The sequence below is a fragment of the Dreissena polymorpha genome, chromosome 3 (genome assembly GCF_020536995.1).
Source record: "Dreissena polymorpha isolate Duluth1 chromosome 3, UMN_Dpol_1.0, whole genome shotgun sequence".
NCBI classification, from domain to species: domain Eukaryota; kingdom Metazoa; phylum Mollusca; class Bivalvia; order Myida; family Dreissenidae; genus Dreissena; species Dreissena polymorpha.
The window spans coordinates 58,947,123-58,972,871 of NC_068357.1; the positions used below are offsets into that span (position 1 = coordinate 58,947,123).

The 25,749-nt window shown below is 35.8% G+C and overlaps 1 protein-coding gene and 1 long non-coding RNA gene across 2 annotated transcripts; both read left to right on the forward strand.

The window, feature by feature from the left end:
* The first annotated feature begins 378 nt into the window (after nt 1-378).
* Nucleotides 379-1,868, forward strand: LOC127872256 (cell surface glycoprotein 1-like). The gene is made up of 2 exons (XM_052415587.1): nt 379-1,498; nt 1,855-1,868. The coding sequence occupies exons 1-2, from the start codon at nt 379-381 to the stop codon at nt 1,866-1,868; spliced, it is 1,134 nt and encodes a 377-aa protein (XP_052271547.1).
* A 17,151-nt stretch (nt 1,869-19,019) lies between these two features.
* LOC127873963 (uncharacterized) lies at nt 19,020-23,759 on the forward strand. The gene is made up of 4 exons (XR_008046459.1): nt 19,020-19,195; nt 19,456-19,509; nt 19,685-19,748; nt 20,449-23,759. It is a non-coding gene; the product is annotated as an uncharacterized LOC127873963 (long non-coding RNA).
* The last annotated feature ends 1,990 nt before the right edge of the window (nt 23,760-25,749 follow it).

Below are 25,749 nucleotides of genomic sequence, written 5' to 3' on the forward strand. Positions count from 1 at the left end.
CCGTCCAACCAGCTTACTAGGCCGGAACTACCTTCCAACCAGCCAACTGGGCCAGACCTACCATCGCACCAGCCAACTAGCCCGGAACTACCTTCCAACCAGCAAACTAGGCTGGAACTACCTGCAAACGTGCCAACTAGGCCGGATCTACATTCAAACCATCCAGGAAGACCAGAACTACCTTCCAACCAGCCAACTAAACCGGATCTTCCTTCAAACCAGCCAACTAGGCCTGAACTACCTTCAAACCAGCTTACTAGGCCGGAACTACCTTCCAACCAGCCAACTAGGCCAGACCTACCATCCAACCAGCCAACTAGGCCGGAACTACCTTCTAACCAACTTACTAGGCCGGAACTACCTTCAAACCAGCCAACTATGCCGGACCTACCTTCAAACCAGCCAACTAGGCCGGAACTACCTTCCAACCAGACAACTAGGCCGGCACAACCTTCAAACCAGCCAACTAGGCAAGTTCCACCTTCCATACCGCCGCGAACTAAGCCGGTCCTACTACGTTCCAACAAGCTTATTAGGCCGGATCTACCGTCCAACCAGCTTACTAGGCCGGAACTACCTTCCAACCAGCCATCTGGGCCAGACCTACCATCGGACCAGCCAACTAGGCCGGAACTACCTTCCAACCAGCCAACTAGGCTGGAACTACCTTCAAACGTGCCAACTAGGCCGGATCTACATTTAAACCATCCAGCAAGACCAGAACTACCTTCCAACCAGCCAACTAAACCGGATCTTCCTTCAAACCAGCCAACTAGGCCTGAACTACCTTCCAACAAGCTTACTAGGCCGGAACTACCTTCCAACCAGCCAACTAGGCCAGACCTACCATCCAACCAGCCAACTAGGCCGGAACTACCTTCTAGCCAACTTACTAGGCCGGAACTACCTTCAAACCAGCCAACTATGCCGGGCCTACCTTCAAACCAGCCAACTAGGCCGGAACTACCTTCCAGGAACTACATTCCAACCAGCCAACTTGGCCAGAACTACCTTCCAACCAGCAAACTAGGCAAGAACTACCTTCCAAGAAGCCAACTAGGCCGGATCTATCTTCAAACCAGCCAACTAAGCCAAAACTACCTTCCAACCAGCCAACTAGGCAAGAACTACCTTCCAGCCAGCCAACTAGGCCGGAAACTTCCTTCCAACCAGCCAACTAGGCCTGACCTACCTTTCAGCCAACCAACTAGGCCGGAACTATCTTCCAACCAGCCAACTAGGTCGGAAATACCTTCCAATCAGCCAACTAGGTCTGACCTACCTTCCAACCAGCCAACTAGGTCGGAACTACCTTCCAATCAGCCAACTATGTCGGAACAACCTTCCGACCAGCCAACTAGGCTGGAATTACCTTTAGACGGGCCATCTATGTCGGACCTACCTTCCAACCGGCCCATAAGGATGGATCTACCTTTAAACCAGCAAACCAGGCCGGAACGACGTTTCAAAAATCAGGGACTGTCAGCATCAATACCAGGTATAGTGAAGTCATTTTATCTTCTTGAATTATTTCACAAACGATGGTACACAAAATGTATAATACAAATACAGAGAGTGCTTAGTGTCAGCAGTATTGGTTATGATTTCCACTTTGAATAAGTGGGCATTCCCACTTCAATGATGTGGATGTATATTACAATTTCGTTTCCGCACGAAATCCTGTTAGGCTGATTGGAAAACCCCCGAAATCGTCTTGAAGGCTACCAATAAAGATTAAGTTCAAAGATTATGATCAGGATTTAGTTAACCCATAAATCTAGTAATGTATTTGTACTATAGAATCCGTGCTGTTTTCACAAATAAATTATTTTTTCAATTGTACCATAATTACAGGTTCAGGCAATTGAAAACTTTCGTATAACATATAAGACCAATATCGAGCATATATGCAATAAACTAATTGAAAATATCACTGACCGTATATGAACATTGCCGATTATTAAATATTTAGACGTGACCAAGGCATGAAGTGGGCTATTCAATTAAACAGAATCTACTGTATGTATAAAATCATCAAAGACTGCAAGGATATTAAATTTCGTATTTTCTACGGAACATATTTATTGGTTTTGTACCTATTTTGTTCAAATCATATACTGGGGGTCTAAAAACCATTCGCTTGGTTACTCGCTTCCCTTATATGCTCATCTGATAAGATATGGTTCATGATAAGCTGTAATGATACCGTTATGTATTCTTCTTACCACTTCTCCTCTTAACCACTTCTCCTGAACCCCTGAGTAGATTTTAACAGGTCACAGGAATGATCATATTGTGACTTTCTGTTAAAGTTCTTTAACTGGTTCCGTTACGTTGCCTTTTAAGATCCCCCGAGCTAAAATATGTTTTGAAAATGAAATCTTATAATATTTTCTCTAAAACCACAACGGTCATTTGATTAATATTAAGTTTGTACATGTCTCAGTTGAGCGACTAGGGGCATGGAGGCTTTCTTTATTTCAAATGACATTTAAAACACACCTTATTTCAGTAATTTCAGTAATTTAATATGTGTGACTGATATGCGAAGACAATCGGGACACCTACCTTCAAGAAGCAAATATGAAACTTCATAGTGATCAAGACATTAATGATTAGTCAGAACATACCTCTAATAACCCTAAATTATTTGATGCTCTAGATTTTCGGACACCCCCGTTTTTAGCCAAAATAATTATTTTTTGTGACTCTTAATTTTTGGACACATGGGTTTTCGTCCATACTATATGGCCCTAAATTTTCGGACAGTTTATTTTACAATTTTACCACATTTTTACAAGAGCTTTTATTCGTTCAAACTACGCTATACACATTGCATTCCGGTATACGATCGTCGATTTTAGAGTGTCTCCATATTGTTGAACACCTGTATGTTTTGTCTCTAAATTTTCGGACACCTGTTGTCTTTAAATATTTTTCGGACACATTTTTTAAAGTATGTGAGGCGTGAATCGAATTGTACACATAAGTGTACTAGTGTCGTTGGTACAGGGGTGTTCTGTTTAAACCACATGTGATTAGCGTGTGGCTATATATTAATTTGTAAACACATAATTTGAATGAAAAATAATCAAATAATAACGAAAAATCAACTTTTCTGATTTTTTATCAGTATCAAATGTATATATAACAAGGTATTCAACTCAAAATGACCCGAAAACAGGGCGCATCGCTTTTAACAGCCATATCTTCATCAATTGTGCAGCGATTTCCATGAACTCGTCTTATTCAACGCAGAAATGACTTTCCTTTTGGGACATGTACATAACTTGCACTATTTTTACAAATGATGGTCACATTTTAAGAAATGACACGATACACAACTCGCGTGAGTAGACACATTGCATAAAGCCTAATATAGCTATCTTCATGGTTTAGTAAAATGTGTCCAAACTTAGGACAAAAATTCACAAAGAAGCAGTGTACATAGAGTATAGATGAAAAACATTTCATCAATAAAAGAAAAACACCTGTTGTATTTATTAAAACTTCGTTCAAGTAATTTTGTTAATAATTAACAAACTAGTAACAACTGATGTAATATGTGGTATTTGTTTTTTGTGTGGTTAACTTAAGCACAATTTCCATATTAAGTAAATACGAGTTACCGAAAATTGGCAAAATATTTACAATCGGAATCAATTTAAATTATAGTCAACTAGTGGTAACCGTATGTATCACCATAACCACTGTTCGTTGTAGTGTAATTCTCTTCAATAATCATAATACAAATTAATTAATGTTATATTATTTCATTATAATTATTTTTAATGTTCAAAATTTATGTGAATTTCGATGATTCATATCAGTTCTATTATAAGTAGATCGGAAACCCTCTTATTTATCTTTCATATTATAATTTCCCAAATTACACTGGTTTAAAATTATTAAGAGCGGGTGTTCTTCTACCGTTTGTCTGAGTTTTCTAACTTCTATATCACGTGTTATTATGCAAAGGTCAACTCATGTTGAACTTGTACGGATAGTAAGAACTTGTCCTGATAATACGTCCGTCGTGTATCATGTAACGTTTACGTTTTGACATTTTACAGCGTGTAACGTCATAATGTATCGATTTATTGTGCTCACCAAACATAGAAGTGGAGAACATATTGAAGATCTGTTGTTTGTTTGTTGGATGAACAAGTGTGTGTGGGTCTTGCCATCGTGTACGGCCCATACCTATATTCTGCATAGAGGAATGTTTGCAATATATTTACTAAATAATTCGATATAAAACATATTAAAGTGCACACATGATTTTTGCGCTTTAAACTTATATAAATATTATAAATACTGATGTCTCATACTAACATTTATTATGCATCATGGGACTGTGCTATAAAATTGCACAAATGTGCATATTACGACGACCTGTCAATTGTCTCTTGCTTCTCGTAGTGCGTTAATAAGCTTTATAGGGAATAACATGTACGTGGAGAGCTTATAACAGTATCCATTTGTGGAGTTTGATATTAATTTGCACACATGATTATATCAAGACTATGTTATGTTCGTTATAAAAAGCCTCACTAATTGAAATGCAATGTCGCATTTGGAGCTCAATCCATTTCCGGAATATAACCTATGTATGGACAAAGAAAAATGAGTTTAATTTTGGCATACTTGTTACCAGTTTCAGGCGTTGCGGCTGGAACAAGTTTCTGTTTAATAGGTTTATGGACAGGGTCATACTAGAAGTTATTTTTAATACATAGTAAAATTGTGTATTATTCATTTCCTCTTTAACGATTTAATAAATCACTGGTCATATTTAGATTCATCTGATAACGTGAAGAGAACAATTATCGACCTCCTGTTTTAAGGTTAAGGTAACACGTTTAGACCAAAGGTCAACTCGCATCGTGAATATAACTTCTTCAAAGACAATGTGTTGAGTTAAATGTGATACAAATTTAACAACATGTATCCATCAATCCATGATGACTGAAATAACATGATTTGTTCGAATCCTATTCCGAACGTAAATATAAATATATGTTTGGACATAATATGTATATCTTAACGAATCGATCAATATTTAATTCCTACTGCATTTATTGTATTTGCCAGGAAGACAAATTAAAAATGCAAAGCTAATAGGAAGCAATTCTCAAAATGTTAAATCAGATAATATATATGTGTATTTAATGTGTGTGTGCGTGTGCGGATGCGCGTGTGTGTGTGTGTTTATATTTATATATATATTTATACAGATGCAGAAAAACCTGAAGTTGTTTGGATGTTTCCTAATGGAAAATATGTGAAGCTCACCGTCGGGAGCAAGATATCTACCGAAATTTCTGTTATACATATTGTGGGCACGAACACAAACGGATATGGTATGTCATTTTCCTCTTACTGCCCGCTTTCTGATTATCAGAACAAAACAGTTCGCACGCACCACAACTGTCTGTACAATAAAGTCAATGTTATCTTGCATGATTTGACATAAAATTACTGAAACCAGTATGTGATATACATGTACCTTTAGTTTATAAGTACAGAACACTGGATCCCACAATTTCTCGAAATGTATTTTAAACCCCGTATATTTATTACCGAAATTTGATGATTATGCACGAACATTCTTTTTACTAGACGTCAATGTTAGATTACTATGTCTAAATATAGAACAAAACTAAATATTGTATTTACTCACCCACTTCGAAAGGTATACACTTGAACCTTGGTGCCTATATATTTTCCTTTTGCCTGCACGTCTGTCCAAAAATATATAAATTACTTCAGCAGAGGTCAATGTCAGATAACTGTTACTAAAATTACAGTAAATATTCCATTTGTCGAAAAGTGCACGAGGTATGCATTGGTGAATGTTAAAAAACAAGTAGTAATTACAGTTTGCGACAAATGGTCATTTGTTTTTATTATGGAACATTACCCATATACAGATGAATCAATTATGCATTTTCTTATGCACACTGTAACAACGTAGATTTAGGTGTTCACATACTATAATTCATTCTAGTGTTTTGAGGTCAGTTGTTGTCCGTTTTTGTCCGTTGTCGGTCGTCCACAATTTCTGTAGGGGCTAATTTTCATAATATGGCTGGAGTTAAGAAAATGTCATAATGTATTATTTGGGTTTATTACTAATAAACATAAACTTACTTCGAGGTGGTCATAAGTCGTTCGAACGTTTACAAATGTGTCAACTCGAGTAATACGTTTTCTTTAAAGATAATACATGAATATCAAAATATATGTGGAGCATATGAATACTCTGATGTTCACACATTGCAATTTCGGATTTATTACATATGATAAGGAGGTACCTAAAATAGTCTATGTACCTTTTGTTATATAGCATTTGAAAGAATATTTCATTTGACGCAATTAAAGTGATATGTTGTTAACTTGAATTTCATTGGGTTTACTGGCATCTTCCCTCATTGTTGAACAGTGAAACTTGGTAGTTAATCAATATGACACAATTGCATTATCTATTACGTTAAAATTCAAAATTATTTTTTAGATAAAAATCAAAATGGCAGATTTGCGGCCGTTATGAGTAAAAATAATGCTACATTAACTGGTCTAAATATACGTCACAAATGCAAATATAATGAACATCTAGTAAACATTAGCCGTATAAGGCTTTATGGGGTATATTGTTCATTCTAATTTCATTTGTAAATATTTACATTCAACTTGTATTGACAAACTAATATCTTTTAAAGCCATGATGCTAATCAATTTACTCAGGTGAATGACTCGAGGTATTCATCGTGTACATTTTGTTCCATTTTGTGTCATAATATTTTTTTTCAGCGTGTAATGCTGCAACAAAGACTTTGTCACTAGGAAATGATGTTTGTATCCAAAAAAAACATAGAGTCTGGATATAAAAAAGCTCTGGCAGACACAGTTGAACAATTGTTTACAAATGCAAGTGTTCCTGGTGTGGAATGTATTTATGTGTGCATTGAAACTGGACTGGAGACTTACTTTACTGCTGCAGACGCTATGGTGGTGTACTAATCGTCTGTTTAGTTTTAACAAGTCGATTAAAGTGGTTGTATTAAACTGCTTAAAGTATGAAAGTTTTAAACGGTGTGAGAAGGAGATAGCTGAACTTGCAAGAGAACCTGCAAGTATCCATTGTCATAAAACACTTCAGACACAAGAAACATCGAAAAGTAAAACATTAACATACTTTGAATTTCATGCAACCGTTTAAAGCCTAAATGGAACCAATCATATGATTATCAATAAAGTATTATTTCTATTGCTGATATTTTCTGATAGAAAATAATTTGACAGTACGGAACTCTTCATGTAATTTTTTAAGTTCCACATATTGCAGAGCATTATGTGAATTATAAAATCATGATGTATTACTACTAATTGAAGTTATTATTATGTTTTGTTTGCTGTTTAATGTAAGAATGATTTATTACTTTGGTTGTTTATGCCTTGTTAAATTGTTTAACAACTCTGATATGGTTATAAAGAATACAGCGTCTGTGTAATTGTGAACTTGTATTAATCTGACGAGTTGAAGAAAGGTTTACACGGCGAAGCTTGAGTCGGATATATATTAACATATACTTGTTAAAAGCAATTCAAAAACATAAAATTAACGGAATCGAACCTTGCTTAGTAATTTCAAACTTATTTGTGATCTTTCACCGTTACGACATGAGAGATAGTTTTCAATAATTCAATGCAAAAGCAGAGTAACAATACACAATATCGCTTTATGCATCGATTCAAATTAATCACATTTTGTACACACGAAAGGTAAACACATACGATTTTGTTGAAACCCAAATTCTTAATTTACTAAAGCAAAATGCAAAAAACAAAGATTGCTTCTATTTTCAACTTACAACCCCTACGTCAATCATAATGCAGCAATATAAACAACTCTTCTTCAACTCTTGTTTTGACAAACTGTTTACTTTTACGAACTGGAATACAAAAAGAAAACTTCTACATGCTAATTCTCTACTCACCATGTTAGTTAACATCTAGTTTTGTTTGTTTCCATGATGAGCTGAAAATCTGAAGGCAATCGTACTTTATCGTCCAGTATTTGGATTCTAGTTGGTCACTGTCGCGATTGTTTTTAATAATGAACTGCATACATTTGTTCAACTGCCACAATCATAAGACTATCCTGAACGGATGTCAGCTGTGAAGGGTCATTAAGACCATTTTATTTTAAATTGATAATTTTATATTAGTATTTTAGTGAGACGATATGCAGATATTTATTAACCTTCAGATAATTTTTTAAGCATTTTTGTCAATTAAAACTTTGACACACAGTGTGAAAAGAAGGTGTTTAATGGCAAATATAAAATGTGAATTACAAATATGTATCGTTTGTTTTGTTTTGTAATGCTTTTACTTTCGTTTAGCAAACAAATAAGTGTAGTAAACATGCTTGGGACTTATTTCCATATGCACAAACTTATTAAAAGCATTCACTCGTCAAAAAAGCCCTGCAAACGCCAAATATGGAAATGACCTTATGAAGCTTGGTCAGAATGATTAAGCTATACTGAAATCGTTTTGATAATGAAACTTTCATTAAACATCGTTGCTACCACACTGCTTTTATATACCGAAACACTTCAAATATGTGTTTAAATAATACGTAAGGACACTAGTATGTTGGGCCCTATGCCCTATGGACACAATTTCGGCAGTATTCGCCCGACGTTCGACTTCCTTCAAGACCGGCTTGTTTTTTTTTAGTTTTTTTAAGCTATTTGATTTATCAAGCTTTTTCATATCGCCCCTTTAAAAGACCGCACACTGCCGTTTAACTTGGCTTTCCAAAGTAATGACTGACGGAAAAGCAAAAGCATTAATCAGGCTGAGCCACAAAAAGAGGTCTTAGCATGTCGTCGTGCTAATGATGACCTCGGAGACCGACATTGGTGTTTTTGTTGAGCCGAATTCAAGTTATAAATGACTACGGCGTTACATATGACAACAAATAACTGGTATTTTGAACGGGCAAAGAACTAGGATGTAATATTTGGGTATTATTTTAAATTTTGTGAAACAGCGTATTTTTTTTTCTAAATTGATATAACCAATAATAGAAGCAAAGGGTCTTACTTGTTATTCCAGCCCTCTAGGTGGGTCAACTCATACCTTTTGAAAATAAGTTTAATTAAACATTTGCAAATATCCATTGGCAGGTTTATGGTATTTATGCTTAAACCGCTTACATATGTTTGACAAAGAAATTCCCTAGATTCTTTAAATAATTAGTGAATGACATTGTTATTGTTTAACTTTTCATCCTGCGCCTGCACTGTTCGTTATGAAAGGACTTCGTTCCCCAACGAATGGCTTACGTTTCAGAGCTCTTCAAATAAAATATAAATATTAGAAACACTAAGAAGTATTTTTCAAGACATTTCGGAACTATATTAACGACAATCTACTGCCTTTTATTGATTTGGAGTACAATCAATAGTCACAGTTAAGTACAATAACTTGAATAAGCTTAACAATGGTCTCGATTTACGAACCGCGCCCTTTAAATAAAACTTGAAAATGAACTCCGTGTCGTTGCTTTTATTTTAAATTAAATTGGAGTTGCTTTGAAAAAGGGATAACACGTACAAAATAAAATCAGACTGCGTTTGTTTAATAGGAAGGTGGCGGATTAAAGTGATATTATGGGCATTTTTTACTGTTGAATTGAGCTGAAAACAATTAACAGGTCAAAAGAGTTAGTTAAAATGTGGATACTGACCAATTATCTGCAACGCATCATCTACCAGTTGTTTATAAACATATATTTGACATTCGATATCTTACGTGACTCACCCAGTCCTGTAAGCCGAAATGATCCGTAAAACAAAACTGTGTCTTTGTATCGTATGAAAGAATCTGCACTAAAACTAAATTTAGGTTCACATCGTACAGTGCATGATCAGTCGTCAGACGAAAGTACGGTTGATATTCAAATGCATTATTTTTCTTTTTCCGCGATATTGTTTTAGTATGTTTATTCTGCATTAACAAATATAAGTAGTATATGAAGTGATAACACCAAAAATAAACAACGGTTGCGATAGACACCTATAAACTGTTAGATGCCCATAATATCACTTTTAGATGCCCATAATATCACTTTAAGGCAATTTCCCAGACTTGTTTTACAAAATTTATGCCTAGAATATCACTCAATAAGTTGATTGTTGGTATTCGAGTCTACCTACATAACCTACAAATGAAGTATGAAATTCGTTCCGGTCCATTGAGTTTTGGCGAAGTTATGTGCATTGGACTTCGAATTTTTTCTATAATAACCGTCTGCCGGAGGATTTTTTGCAACGCTTTCAGATATTGAGATCATTTTTGGTATGCGAGTCAACCTACATGAGCTAGAGACGAAGTGTGAAATTCGTTCCGGTCCATTGATTTTTGGCGAAGTTATGGGCATTGGACTTCGGAATTTTCAAAATAATAAATGTTGTCCGGAGGGTTTTTTACGCAAGGCTCTCAGATATTGAATTTCTCATTTAGTTTTGCTTACTAAATTACACATGAAGATTTTTTAAATAATATGTACGAACTGAATACATGAATGTAAATTATTGCCATAAGGCATAATTGTGCGTTTCCCTGCCGCGAGTAGGATGTGTTTGTGCATGCATTTAAAAGTTGTTAATACCAATTATTTAGATAAATTATACTTTTAAAACTTGCCTATTAAAATAATTAAATTCAATAAATCATTGTAGAGGTTATGGTGCAACATGAAACATATAAAGATATTTTAATTTCAGCACAGTTAATAGTATCGTTCTTTATCTGAGCATGAACCCTTATCGAATACTAGTCATATATAACCGGTCTTCAAACATAAGACCAACAACTTTTGGTTCGATTAATCATCCAAAATAAGGGAGGAAGGTGCGCCGAACTTTCCTCTTCAGTTCTTTTCCTATATTATAAGGATGCTCACTGACAGAAATACTCCAGATATCATTAAAATAATCTTTCTTTATATTTAGAATTTAATTTTGAGAATGATTGGACGTAGCACAACAGATTGAAAACTCAATATGGAATACCGAAACTAGTTTAGTGACAGCACAAACTAATTAGGGTCGGTGAACATTTGGTATAAACAAACAACTTATCAAGGAAGGCCTTATTTAAGCTTTTCAATGTTCGGCCCTGAACTCATATTAATCAAAACAACATACCAATTCATGAGCTAGGTTTGTTAACATCTGGTTTTCACTTCTCTAAAAAGACACGTGGCCAATGTTTCGTTGGATTTCGTTTTAACAAGCCAAATCAATTGCATGATTTATTATTTAGTAACAAGAGTGGCATAATCTAAAAATATCAACCAATATTAGGCAATTCAAAACATTTTACAACATCATATTGGAGTGGCCAAATTTGATACCGGGGGCGTTATTTGAACACATTTAGTAGATGACCATTATCTGATGCTTTATTCCAAATATTACATTGGTGGGCTTTGTCCTTTTAAAGAAGACAAATTTTGAACTAATTTTCTTTTAAAAGTCGTCTATATAAGAAATATGAATCGGTTTGCGGGGCAAGTTGAGACACAAGTGACATAATTTGAACAAAACATTGTTGAGGTCTCTTATCTGATGTTACATTACTAAATACCAAAGCTCGATTCCTTGTTTATGCATAGAAGATTTTAGAAGTTATAATGCTTTACGCCTATTTAAAAACATGTGACCGCTGGGGTTTGATATGACCAAACTTAATTAAGCATCTCTAGATGATACAACGTACTAAATATGAAAGCCGTGCGTTTTGGCGGTTTCAGACAAGACTATTATTTTTAAAGTTTTTCCTAAGAAAGTCAATATAAAACTGGTGAAACCCGGGTCATGGCCACATTCGACCACAGGAGTTTAAGTCGAATAAACATAGAAAGGCTCTCTCTCCCATTGCAAAACTGGTGACCCCCGGTAAAGCAACTTTGCACCACAGGGACATATTTTGAAAAAACTTTGTAGAGGATCTCTAGATGATTCTACAATTGAAACATGAAAGCCATTATGCTTTGAGTTTTCAGACAAGAAGATTTAAGAATATATTTTAGTTAATTCAAGTATACTACATTACATAACAAATAACACAACTGTGGGCACTTCATATAACGAAAACAATATACCACTAGCAGTCTTTGAGATTAGCTTTGAAAAGTTACATGCCAGTCGGGCCAGTTACTTAAGAAAAGTTTTACATGCGCAACATATTTTTTACATGCCCGAACTTTTTTAACCAAGAATATAACAACTGGATGCAGAGTGGCATGTTTGACACGAGAACCGCTGCTCCCTTGTCATTGACATAGGACACTCCTATGTCCAATTGCCATTGTCAAGTTTGCAAATGTCAGCAAAGTCCCTAAAAGACTTTTTACGTTTGACTATATAATGAGCTGTTCTAAATTTGATAGCTATTTTTTCAAAGTCAGCTTTCTTCAACTGAATGAGACACCTTGCAGCCTTGGACTCAAACACATCTTGAGTAGAACTGGAATATTTGACAGTACTACCCTCATGTAGTTTTTTTTCATGCACTTTAATTATACCCCCCATTAAACGAAGTTTAGGGAGGTATATAGGAATGAGCTTGTCTGTCTGTCGGTCGGTCGGTACGTATTAAGTGTCCGCTCTCTAATTCAAGTTGTTTTCATCCGATCTTCACCAAACTTGGTCAGATGTTGTATCTAGATGATGTCTAGGTCAACTTCGAATATGGATCATGCCGGGTAAAAAACTAGGTCACGGGTTCACTTAGTGCGTTTTAAAACATTGAGCATGGTGTCCGCTCTCTAATTCAAGTAGTTTTCATCAGAGTTTCATCAAACTTGGTCAGAAGTTGTATCTAGATGATGTGTAGGTCAAATTGAACATGGGCCATGCCGGGTCAAAAACTAGGTCACGGGATCACTTAGTGCGTTTTAAACATTGAGCATGGTGTCCGCTGTTTTTTGTTAAGAACACATTCAAAATATTCCTGTGTCATTGCGGCATGTGGGGGTATTCGTCACGTCCGTGACAAAGCTCTAGTTGTTTCAAGTTTAAGAACACTTGCACCTTCAGCAAAATTGCACAACTTTTCTTTTGGTGTCATTGCTATGTCTGTACACCAACTACAGAACATACCATTCAGTACCCCAGATGATTATTTGGGAAATAGGGTTTTCAACCATTGATTTTGAAAAATAGGGTGATTTCATTCTTGAAATAGGGTGAAATGAGTTATAAAAATACATACATTAAAATCATGGCTGCTTTACTTCTGTTGAAGCTGCACACTTGTATTGATTCAATAAAACTGTAAACTATCATAATTAACTTTAATAAACTTATGTTTCATAACATCGTTAATCCTTGAAACTGTCCATGATATAAACTTTAAACTTAAAAAAAAACCCTGATGTTAACTGACATCTTTGTCACTGTCAAACATATCGACTGATTTTGTGGCGCAACAAGCGCGGACGTCCTCCTACCTCTCATAGACATTTATTTTGCATCGTAATATAATCTGAAAGTTCAGACGCTTTACAAATACATGCACAATGAGCCACAAATTAAGTCAGATTGAAAACGCATGTATGTCGTCGTAAATAATTTGGTCAGACGCTATATTTAAATATGAAATCTAGTCCGCAGAGCATTTGAATAACTTTGACTGTTGTCCTGCTCCATCATCCAGGCGCTTGCTGAATGAAACCGTCGCCGCGTTACAATAATAATTCTAAAGAGAAAATAACGAAAATGAGCAAAGCATTTTCGATCGAAGCTATTGTATAATACGCATTAAATCTGACGATTTTGCGTAAAAGTAAAGTTCGTTGCGTTTTCAATGCGCTTAATATTGTATTTCTTTACGTTTTTAAACAGTTTAATAGGGTGAAAGACGCAGATACGCAGCTTATCTGGGGCACTGCATTTTTGTACTGGAGTCACGGTCGATCGTTACACCAGTGCTCTTAATAATAGCGTTCGCTGGTGTCCTCATACCGTTTCTTGGCTTCCTTTTTCTCTAAATCATTGACATTTTCCGTTTTTTGAAGTGCTTTTCCGGGCTTAGCCCCATCAACATACCTTCGATACTGCATAGCCTCTATGTCGACAATTACATTTGTTAACATTGACGAAAACGGAAGCGCATTATTTGATTGAAATAATCAATTCAAAAAGCATCTACTCGATTAATTTCTAGAGAAACCTTTGATAAGAACCGAATGTTACCGAAATGCATTGGTCAAAAACAATAACGATGACATGCGCAAGCAGGTGCGTGTTGTTAAACCAATCGAATTTCATTGCTTTACAACTTCCGGCAAGGTGTTTCTTAGCAAAATTGAAAAATAAATTTGCAAATATCAGGAACTACTTATGATTTTTTATAAACTGCCAATTGACTTCAATAATTTACATGCCTGGTGGGCGACAAACGTGAATTTTTGTATGTGCCCGGCAGTAAATTCCGTGGCGATCGGGCGTGTGCTTATTTCGAAGACTGCGCCACCAGAGCGGTGATAATTTGGTCAAAAGGGGCATGAATTGAACGAAATTATTCGAGGACCACAATATGATGCTACATAATAAATGCCCGTTGTTTTATCACAGAGCGAGACTCGATAATGTTTGTAACGCTCACAGGACAAATACACACTTTGCATGTTCTTTATTGTTGGTGATTGTATTGGCGTCCATGTATTGTATCTCTGTTAGGAGATCCCCATCATTGCTATCTATATCCGCGCTTAAGGCATTAGTTCTCTGGTCTCAAATAATTGTTTTAAGGGCGATATTTTCTTCCAGTTCCGGATCGTCTGATTCAATATCGTCTGCTGCGTCAGAAGGCATAGCATTTCCAGTAAAAGAACGTATGTGCAGAAGGGAGACGCCCATAATACCTAAAGTGTGTTCAAGCTCCTTCCGCGTCCCGGGCCGTTTCCGGCGGTGACGCTCGTCGGTTGTCAACGATAAATCCCCAGCTGATATTTCTCTATCTATCTCCATTAGATAGCGCTTTCCTTCGATCCGTTTCACTCGTTCTGCAACCCTTTGACAATGCAATTTCATTTTTATTCTTTCCCCATCCATTTTAGAAGAGTTTCCTTCTTAAGATATTTCCCTATGCTTTCGTCCTGAATGTAACTCAAATGTCTCTCTCCCCTATAACGCTTTATCCGCACTAAAAGCGTGCAAAACACTCCAAATATCGAGTACACGAGCACTGTAGCGACGATAAAGTGCATGGCGCCATGTCCGTCGTAGCTTTCTTTTTCCGTTTCCGGTTCCACGGTCGTCTGAGACGAGTCGTATGATAACCTGATCAGCGTTCCGTAAAGAACAGTATCGTTGCTCAAGAATTGGTATAGAGGCATTGTCAATGTTTTTCTTGCAGATAACTTCGGCTGTGTAATTGCAAAATAAGTACTTAGTAATAAACTATAGGATCTAATTATCTTCCGATATTGTAAGTAGTTTTTATTATAATATATTCATACACATATCGCAGGAATACTTCAACTTTTGGAGTAAATTCCTGGTGCAAAGATATCACAGATGAATCCGGTACACTTTAATGGCTTATAAACCCTCGATTATGAATATCTCGTTGAATAGTTCTCCTGCCACTTTGACGCTACGTAACTGGTCTTACAAACAAAATCCAAAGACACCAGCTGATTAATCTGGCAGTCGCAAGATCACATTCTTATTTTAAATATATAAAGTATTCAAACTATGGTGGCCTTTTTAGTCAAGGATTATCCTATTTGCAAAAATCCGTTTATCCCATTCTCTTTGATGTTGAAACCACTATTTAATCCATTTTTGAACATTCAGCCAGTTTTTTTTATTTCTCCGCTATTGAATACTTAACCTGTTTTTACTAAATCCTTCAATGTAATGAACAGTTTATCTATAAATACATTCCTACTTCATCGCTTATAATATTTATTTTAAATACCAGTTAGTTTTAAGACTATTCAATTCACATTATCTATTCAAACGCTACAAAGTCCAATCTGAAGACGCCTGAATGGTTTTTATCGTAGAATGACGGTAGTCCAGTCAGTCTAACATTTGGGGTAGGTCTAATTGCAACAGAATTTTTCTTTGCATAGAGTGAAAGACATCACTGAAATGTATTTCCACAAAAAAGTCCCACATATTTTGTTAAGCATTAACTCGGATATTTTTGTTTAAAAATCGGTTGAAAATAAAACTTTTTATATGGACACATTAGACTTCCGTACAAACAGTTTTACCCAAAACGGACAGGATTATGACGTCACTGGAATGTAAACGTCATAGTTCAAAAATGGCTGCGCCTTTGAAAACCGGTTGTTTTAGCTAAGAATATTTGTCATTTTTATTTTATGTCATTAAATTACTCGTCGGAAACACATCGAAGGTATGTAAATAATTATATATGAACAAGTTTTTGATATATGAGAAGTAAAAGTACTTTGAGAAATGTATTGTTGAAATTTAAAAAAAAGTGACCTTCATAAAAGATATCCCGGTGTAACCTAAATTCGACGATGTAACAGATACACGCAGCAATAACAAATAAATTATAGAAACATTGAACTGTTAAATCACACAGTCATTAACTTTGAACTTTGTTTTATTACCTTGGATTGATTCAAAGTCGATGAACAACCATTTTATCGTAACTTGACAACAAAAATGGCGGCATATGACTCACTTCCAGTGTGAATGAAAGGTCACCTTAATTCGACGATTTTGATTGGTGGATATTCTCTTCATCATAGAGGTCAATATATGGTGGGCTATATAGTCATTTTCAATAACATGAACAGTAAGAGTCAAAAGTTGATAACTATAACTAAATTGAACTTATTTACAGGTAGGTGTTTGATAGTTATTGATTACTCTTCTGCTTTGCAACATGTGGGACAGAGAAAACTATCACCACGTCTGAGTACTTTCACTCTTGTGCAGAATTTCAAATGGACCCATTTGTTGCAAGTGTCACATTGTCCCCACTGAACTATCTTTATGTGGTCATAATCTGATTTGTCAGGGTATAATTTCCCACATACACAACACTTTTCTTCTTCAGATTCAATGTCATCATCTGAATCCATGGTTTTGTCATGAGTGATTGTCTTCACTTTTTCGTGTTGAGCTTGTTGCTGTTTCCCTTTTGTCTTCTTAATTGTAGAGGTTTCTTTCTGGTGTGTTTGGTGGTCTTTAAATGGAGGAATAAATTTTCTCTTCATAGATGTGGACTGTGAGTGAATGTGATTTTGTATTTTTGTTATCACATCCTCATTAGTGATCGCCTTGCCTCCTACAACTTTGCTGAGGGTGTTTCTAGCTTTAGCAACCTTAACATTTTCCAAAATGTTTCCACCTCTGTTTTTCAGGAATGTGTTTGCTTCATCAGTATTAGTGTTTTCAACTTTGGTTTCAGGCTGTTTGTTTTTGTTGTTGTCACTTTCCTTTGCAGCTGGAAAGCTCAATGATGGGGCAATGTCAAGGTCTGACACAACATCCGGGTTCAGAGGATATACTCCACTTTTCTTGAAGGCTGCTTGAACATTGGATGGTGTCAGAGTGTAAGAATATACCTTGCATGCCAATCTGCACACATCATACCGGTTTATTACTCGTCCACCAGATTCTCGCATGTAGCCATGGCATGTTGAGTTCCAGGAAACTTCAAATGGGCCAAAACAACTAATGTCTAATGGCTGGAGCAAGTGGCTGCAATGTGGAGGCAAGACAAACAGAATTATATGGTTTTCTTTGGCCCATTGAATCAGTGGCAGTGATATGTGGCTTTTATGACCATCATAGAGGACAAGCACTGGGGATTTGGCATTGTGGGGTGGCAAATACTTCACTAAATGCTCCTTCATGTACTGGCTGAAGATATCAGTGTTTGACCAACCCGTTTCGGAAACAACACCTGTAGCTCCAGAGGAAGCACCTTGCAGTAATTCAGGTAACATTCGCCTGCCGGGAAGGACAACAAACGGTGGTACCTGATTCCCCATGGCATTAGCTCCTCCAATCAAGGTTACAGTTTGAGACCTTCCAGATGTTATTGCCTTTGCCTTGTATACAGCACCAGTGATAATTTTTGGGGGTTTGTGGTCGACTGATAGGCCTTTCTCGTCAACATTGAAAATTGCTTCAGGCCGACTCAGCAAATCATTTTCACTCAGGATCTTATTAAGCTCCGTGAAGTAATTGGAAATTGCACCTCTGGTGGCACATCTGGCACGGGCAGACTCAAGACTGCGAGGCTTTTTGACGGACAATTCAGGAAATCTCTTCAGGAATTTGTATAGCCATCTGAGAGTGAGAGGGTGATCTTTATCTCTGATACCAAGGTGGACCGCATAGTCAGATGCCAGGTTAATAGCTTCTGTTCGTGAATAGCCATACCCAACCTCTGCCATGGAATTCAAATGCTGGGCCAACATGGTTTCTTGGTCTTTTGAGAACAACTGGGTGCGGCCTGACTGCACATTATCTATTGGGATGTTACCATGGACCCTATCTTTTAGTGTAGTAACTGGTACCCCATAAGTAGTGGCAGCTCTCTGCACAGAAATGTGATTTATCATCACTGCATGATAAGCCAATTTTAAATCAGCCTGGTCATAGCAACTTCGATATGGGCCTCTTTTTGTATCAGTTTTCTGAAAACAAGTAAAAAAACTGATAACCAAAATGCCCTTCATTGCAAATGATGTGCTTGTTATTCCAAATTAAGAAGTCAATTATGCGCTTCCGTATTTTTCCAAGTGTTGAGCGAGTGAAGTGATTTTTACTATCTTTACTATCAATGGCAGACGATGCAGTGTACTACGAACCATTTCATTAAGAAAACGGGTACATATGTAGGCATTATAAAGACAGATGTGAAGAAAAGTAATTATTAGAGCGAATTCGTTGAAAAATATAAGAATTACCTGTCTAATCTCCATTATTTTTGGAAATAATCGGGAGCGTAAAGCGGAAGTAGACCGTGGGAAAAACAGAAACGACCTTCACCTTTCAAATCGCGCGTGATTTACGATGATGCGATAAAAACAAAACATCGTCGAATTTCGGTGTCGTCGAATTTGGGTTACGGCAGGATACATGTTCATTTATCAGTGTTTTTAATGGTATAATGTTACATGATTTAAAAATGATTAAACAAATGTTGCAGTTCAGTAAACTCATGAATGACTGAAATTATTTACTTTAAAAAGTATAATCGCTAACAAAGCAACCGCTCGTGCAGTTTTTTATTTCTACGGAAGGCCATTAGGGTCGTATTTCAGCATAATCAACTATTTTGAAATTAACAAAAATTACTCTTCAATTTAATCGCTCTTTTTGCAGATGGACTGTGTATCATAGTTTGGCTGATTATTTTTTTTAGCCCACACTGTTCCAATATGTGAAGAAGGAAACCTTTAATCCGTTTTACATAAAGGTATTCCAATCCATTTAAATTGTTGTTGTTTTGTTTTTAAGACTCTTATTTTATGTTCAACATGTTATGACATTACAGATCCAGCTTAATATACTAATGCGTTAAGTTTGGCTATAAACACATAAACAAATATTTCTAAACATACAAGTATAGTAAAGTTATTATTTTGTTTTAGGTGGTCAAACTTGTGTGCGGGGTCTAACATATCGGTGTCCAGGATCGTGCAACAACGATGACAGGTACATTTGCAGAAATATTCAAAGATATTATTTTCAACAATATAAAACACGAAACATATAAACATAAAATTAGTAAACAATTTTAAAAATGTACTCATTCGCTTCTTACATACTAATTGGAATTGAATTACGAAATGAAAATATTTCATTTCAATGTTTCATTGTGATGCATACACTCGTGTTGTTGAAACCACCGACTCTATGAATACTACGAAGGTTTTTCTGAGGCAAACTTCTTTATTCAAACATCAGAACTATGGTATTAAATATATTTTTTCCATCATAAGTAGCTTTTTTTCTTCGCTTCACTGCTGATAAAAAACGATCTTATAATAAAAAAGAAGCATTATTTATGATGGCGTTTAAAATTATGTTATTCACATTAAAATATCTTTCTTTATAAAAAAATGTAAGATTGATAGTTCCACGTTCCCGTTAGAAAACATGCTCCAGGTGCCGATATATTCCTTGTCCGATAACAATTTGTTATCATAAGAAAGTAACCATGTATTCTCTATGTATTATAACAGTGGTAATGTGGTTCCTTTTAACATCAACACTTATATTATCAGCGTTTCCATTTAAGCCTTCGGATGCTAAACTGTAATTAATGTAGTGGAGGACAATAAGTTAATACACAATGACAATAAAATGTCAACTTAAATTAGAATAAATAGAATACTTCTTTTTAATCTTGCAGATCATGGATATATGCAGTATTTGTCATGAATGCATTGATGAAAGTACCACAACAGCCCGTCTTGGTCCAAAGGGATGTCAAAGGCTATTGGACATAAGCAATAAAAGAGGACTTCAGTTGAATGCTGCACCGGGTGACATCGTCCATGTTTAGTGTAGAAAAGATTTCACACGGCCTGTCAAGGAGCAGGATATATCTGTCACTAACAATGTGTCACGTGTGTTACGCTCTGATATTCAGTTTGATTTTAAACAAAATTGTTTATTTTGTGCAAATCAAGCAAAATTTTCTTTACAAACAAACAAGAGATCTAGTGATACATATCCTGTTAGAAGTTTGCACTTTAAGGAATCTATTGTAGATGTTTGCAATACAAGGAAAGATGAGTGGTCCACAGCAATTTTGGCTCGTCTGTCCCACGCCATTGACCTTCCTGTAGCAGAAGCCATATACCACCAGTCGTGTAGTGTGAACTTCAAGACTGGAAAAGGTATTCCAAAATGTTACCGTAACGATGACAGTGAATCTTCATGTAGTGCCAAACGTCAAAGAACTGGAAGACCAGAAAACACAAGCCAGGTTGGTGTTTATGAACATGTGATTAAGATGATAGAATCGGGCCAAAATATGTCGATTGTTGATCTTGTAAACAAAATGTCAAACATTTGTGGGGAAGAAAATGCATATTCTGCAAAATATATGAAAAGAAACATTAATGAACATTTTGGCGAGAGTGTTGTTATAAGCAATTCAGATGGGAAAAGTTATATTGTGACATTGAGACAAACCATCGCAAACATAATTCATGAAATCTACAATGAAGACGCTTCAAATATGTCAGAAGAAGAAAAGAAAAGAAAAATAATTGAGTCTGCTGCTAAAATAATCAATTGCAGATCTACTAAATCGCAAAACAACTTCGCAACAACTTTTGTTTTTGATGGCAGGTCGCTCCTGCACAAACTGATATGGAACAAAGGAAGCATGTTTGGTGAGATTGTCCAGGGCTATCTCGAGTTCATTGGAAGAAACTCTCAAGGGGATTCCTGTGTTGTCTTCGATGGCTATCCAGAGAGTGCAACAACCAAGGATACAGCGCACATAAGGCGAACAAAAGGCATATGTGGCCAAGCGGTTATATTTTCACTTTACACTCCGTGTAAAATAAAGAAAGATGTTTTCCTGACAATTCTTCAAAACAAACAGAAATTTATCTACTTTCTTGATGAATACTTGAGCAATCGCGATGTTTAAGTCCATCATGCCAATGACGATGCAGACACTAACATTGTGAATATCGCTATTGAAAAGGCTAAAACGAAACAAGTAGTCCTGTCTGGAGAGGATACAGATTTACTTGTGCTATTGTGTCATCATTATAAAACTAATCTTCAGGAAATAATTACGAAAAAATAGCCAAAACGAAGAGAAGGAATGGGATATCGAAAAAACATGCAATGTGCTTGGTTAGACTGTTTGATATGTTTTGCCATTACTACATGCTCTAACTGGGTGTGACACGACCTCAAGAATGTATGGCATAAGCAAGTCAGCAGCATTGAAGATGTTGTCAAAAAGTGAAAGGTTTAAAATACAATGCCTCGCTTTTAATGAAGCTACTGATATCGAAAACATTCAAGAAAATGGTGAGCAGCTCATTGCCATGCTGTACGGAACAGAAAACCCGATTTCGCTTGACGAATTGCGTTTCAAAAAGTTTTCTGTTAAAGTAGCTAGCAGCACATCTCATGTAGAAGTCAAATCTCGTCCACCCACCTCAGTGGCAGCGAAGTTCCACTCTTTAAGGGTTTACTTTCAGACAAAGGTATGGTTTGGCAACAACTCGCTGAACCCTCTTGATTATGGGTTGCAAGTTATCCAGGGAAAGATGCTTCCTCTGAAATCTTCACTGCCACCGGCACTTGCTTCCTCTGAAATCTTCACTGCCACCGGCACCTGACAAATTGCTTACCATCAGAGCTCCAGATAAAAATAAGGTCAAATTCTTATTTACTCCCTATTTTAAAAATTAATTCTTATTTTACCCCCTATTAATAAAATTATTTCTTAACAATATATTACCAAATTTTTTTTTATTCATTGTTTTTGACACACTAACAATTCAACATTTTGGTTTATAGTCTTGGAAAAGCCTGGTTTTCCTTCTCCGTTTCTTGCTAATTGAAAGAATATGCACCATGGACTTTTGACACTGAAATAGCTTTGTTTTGCCTTCCACGCTTCGATACACCGCTTTGGTCGGCCATTATGATTTTTTATGTAAAACGGTCACTGACACTTTGGCTTAGGTCATAATGGCCTTTTGGTCGCCGTTAAAGTCGTATCAAAAACTATATTTAACATTTAATTTTAATTACATTTTGAATAGGTATACAGTATATTACTTGTGTATAAAAATTACGATAAGTGTAATTAAAAAGGTACAATAAACAGCAATGACACGTCTGCAATACTGGGATAACAGAATCGAGACCGTTTGGCCTTTCGACCGTTCTTAGGTGTGGCTCTTCCTCACAGCAAACGCTTGAGTGACGTTGACTTAAAGTTGTAGTTTTAATTGAGCGCCTAGACGATTCAGAACCGGGATGAAATGTTAACCGTATATAATTTGCTACTGGAAGTTTTACGCACGTTCGAAAATTTTGAATTCGTGTTTTATTTTTTCAATGCGTAACTTTACGCAAGGATTCTAAATCTAAATCGTTATTTAAGAAATTTAATTCGTTTTTACGCCTTTACGCATGTTATCTGGAGCACTGCTTTCCATCATTCACTGCAACTGTATGCTGAACTGCGATACGAAAAAATGCACCTGTAGAAAACATGGTATAGAATGTTCGTATTGTTGTGGTGGATGCAGGGGAGTATCGTGTTCAAATTCCATAAAACCTACAGAACTGGACTTAGATAAAAATGAGTCTTGTATGGAATTAAATATTTGCTAGATTGCCGGTATGTAAGTGTACATAGATACAAAGTTTCTATAATATTTAATGCTGTGATAGGTATACACGTTCAAGAATGTGTATACTGATTATGCTAAGCAAACAATGATTTGTAACCAAAAAGCAACTGATTTCATTTCAGTTAGACTTTATTGATTTATGTTACTTGTTTTTCATCATATGGATGTGGTACAGACAATTGATCGATGTTTGGTCATTTATATGTTTGAATATTGTTTGTATACATCTATAAAAGTACCCTGTATTACATGATGCGGTTTGAACCTTTGATTTGTTGCTGTCAAAATATACTTATATATGTCTATCACTAGAAAGTTTTGTATAAAGCTGACAAAAATATGTCACAGCAAATTTTTAGTTTGCATAGATAATATATTTACAATTAAAACCGCTTGTTATTGACTATGTAACTAGTTGTACAGGTGTTATTTTTCATAACCTTTGGTCCTTGTGAATCAACGGTTTTTTTTATAGCCAAATAAATATATAACATCATACTATTGATATGTGCCAATAATTTAATATACTGTAGCGTTCTGCCGATTGCGTTGATCTATTTATTGTTACTTTACAGATAGATTCTGGATGGTTAATAAAATGACTTTAAGACAATAAACGTTTCAAACTGTTTTTTTATTCACTATTTCCTTTCACCTTCAACTTTAAACATTATACAATTAAAGTTGATAATACACGTATACAGGCGCCCACTGGCTAACAAATTCTGCGTATTGTTTACACTGATCCTCTTGAACAGTGACAGATTATTCCCAATATGGCGATATTAAAAAATATTCAATATAAACAGCTGATCAAAGACAGATCAATTCACACAAGTGCATTAATACAATACATGCGGCTTACGCTTAAATAGTTACTTTTTATGTTAGACTGTAAGTAAAGTATTAAGTATTAAAAAATAAACCATTTAAAAGTTATAGCAATCAAACCACGTACTCGAAAGACTTTTAAGTTGGATTTTTTGTGTAAAATGACGTGGAGTAGGTTCCTATGAAAAGACTGAGCGAGACTGTCTCGGAGCAAAAAATTGGCTCCTTATATACTCTGTGATGGGATCGACCATAAATCTGGGGCGAAAAGCGGTCGAAAAATGGTCGTAAGGTGGTCATGTACCAACTATCGGCCAATGACCAAGAATACATGGGCAAAAAGTGGTCGGTGACGAAATAACTGGTCAATGACGCCATTATGACTTAGCTACATTCGAACGTCAACTTAACAACTGACTCAGTAAAACAGACAAATGGCAGCCATCTTGGATTTAAAATAAGAATTAAACATACAGCGCAGTTAAATTATGACATTTACAAGAGCGGTGTATTATACCATGAAATTGCGTGGGCGTTTTCTGTTCGTTGCCGACATCCTTGACTTGGAACAATTCAACCGTTACGAACACAGGAAGTAAGATGGCTGACGGCTGACAAAAATGTGGTTTCACTCAAAGGAGTTTTACGATTTCTTAATGGATAATGGCATTTTAAGCAAAAAGGAACAAACATATAAAGAGACTAAGTAGAAATTAATTACATGCAATGGATATTACCATTCACAAACGTGAGTAAGAAGTTGAATATATGCTTTAAGGATCAGTGTAATGAAATTTCGCGAGTCGTAATGTTACTTGCAATGTAAAGTCGGAACACAATCAAGCCCAGGATAAAATACATATTAAGTGTAAAATTGTGCTTATAAAATAATAAAATTTGATAAGCACAGTTTATACAAAACAACGTTGGACATGACCACTCGCGTTGGGTGCCTGTTTAAGATGACAAAACAACAACATCAAAAGGTAAGAATTGTTAAAAAAAACATCTTTTAAGCCAATCAGAAATGCTGGGGCATTTCATTACCCCCCTCGCACAAAATTGGCTCTCCTGAGCCAATTCACAAATGTCAATTTCAATTCATTTTAAACATGAATGAAAGTATACATTCAAAAGTATATTGGTGGCCTTAATAGCGAGGTTTCACTGTATTCAAATACTTATGTTTGAACTTTTATGAATAAACATATAAACAAAAATTTGAAGTAATGTTATAAACAGTACATTAACAGATTGTTCATATGAACTTTCTGACAATGTCACTTCTTCATCGTCAAGTGTCTTTTTGTAAATTTAAACTTTAAACTGTAAAGATTATAATTAAAAACAATGTTCATGTACTGAGTGTTTAAAGTCACTTTCTAATGTTTTTAGAATCACTTTTCACTGATGAGCGGTTCTCTCTTCGCCGCAACCTGTCCATGTCGTCCCTCACCTGGAGCACGGCCGTGGTTACTCTGTGC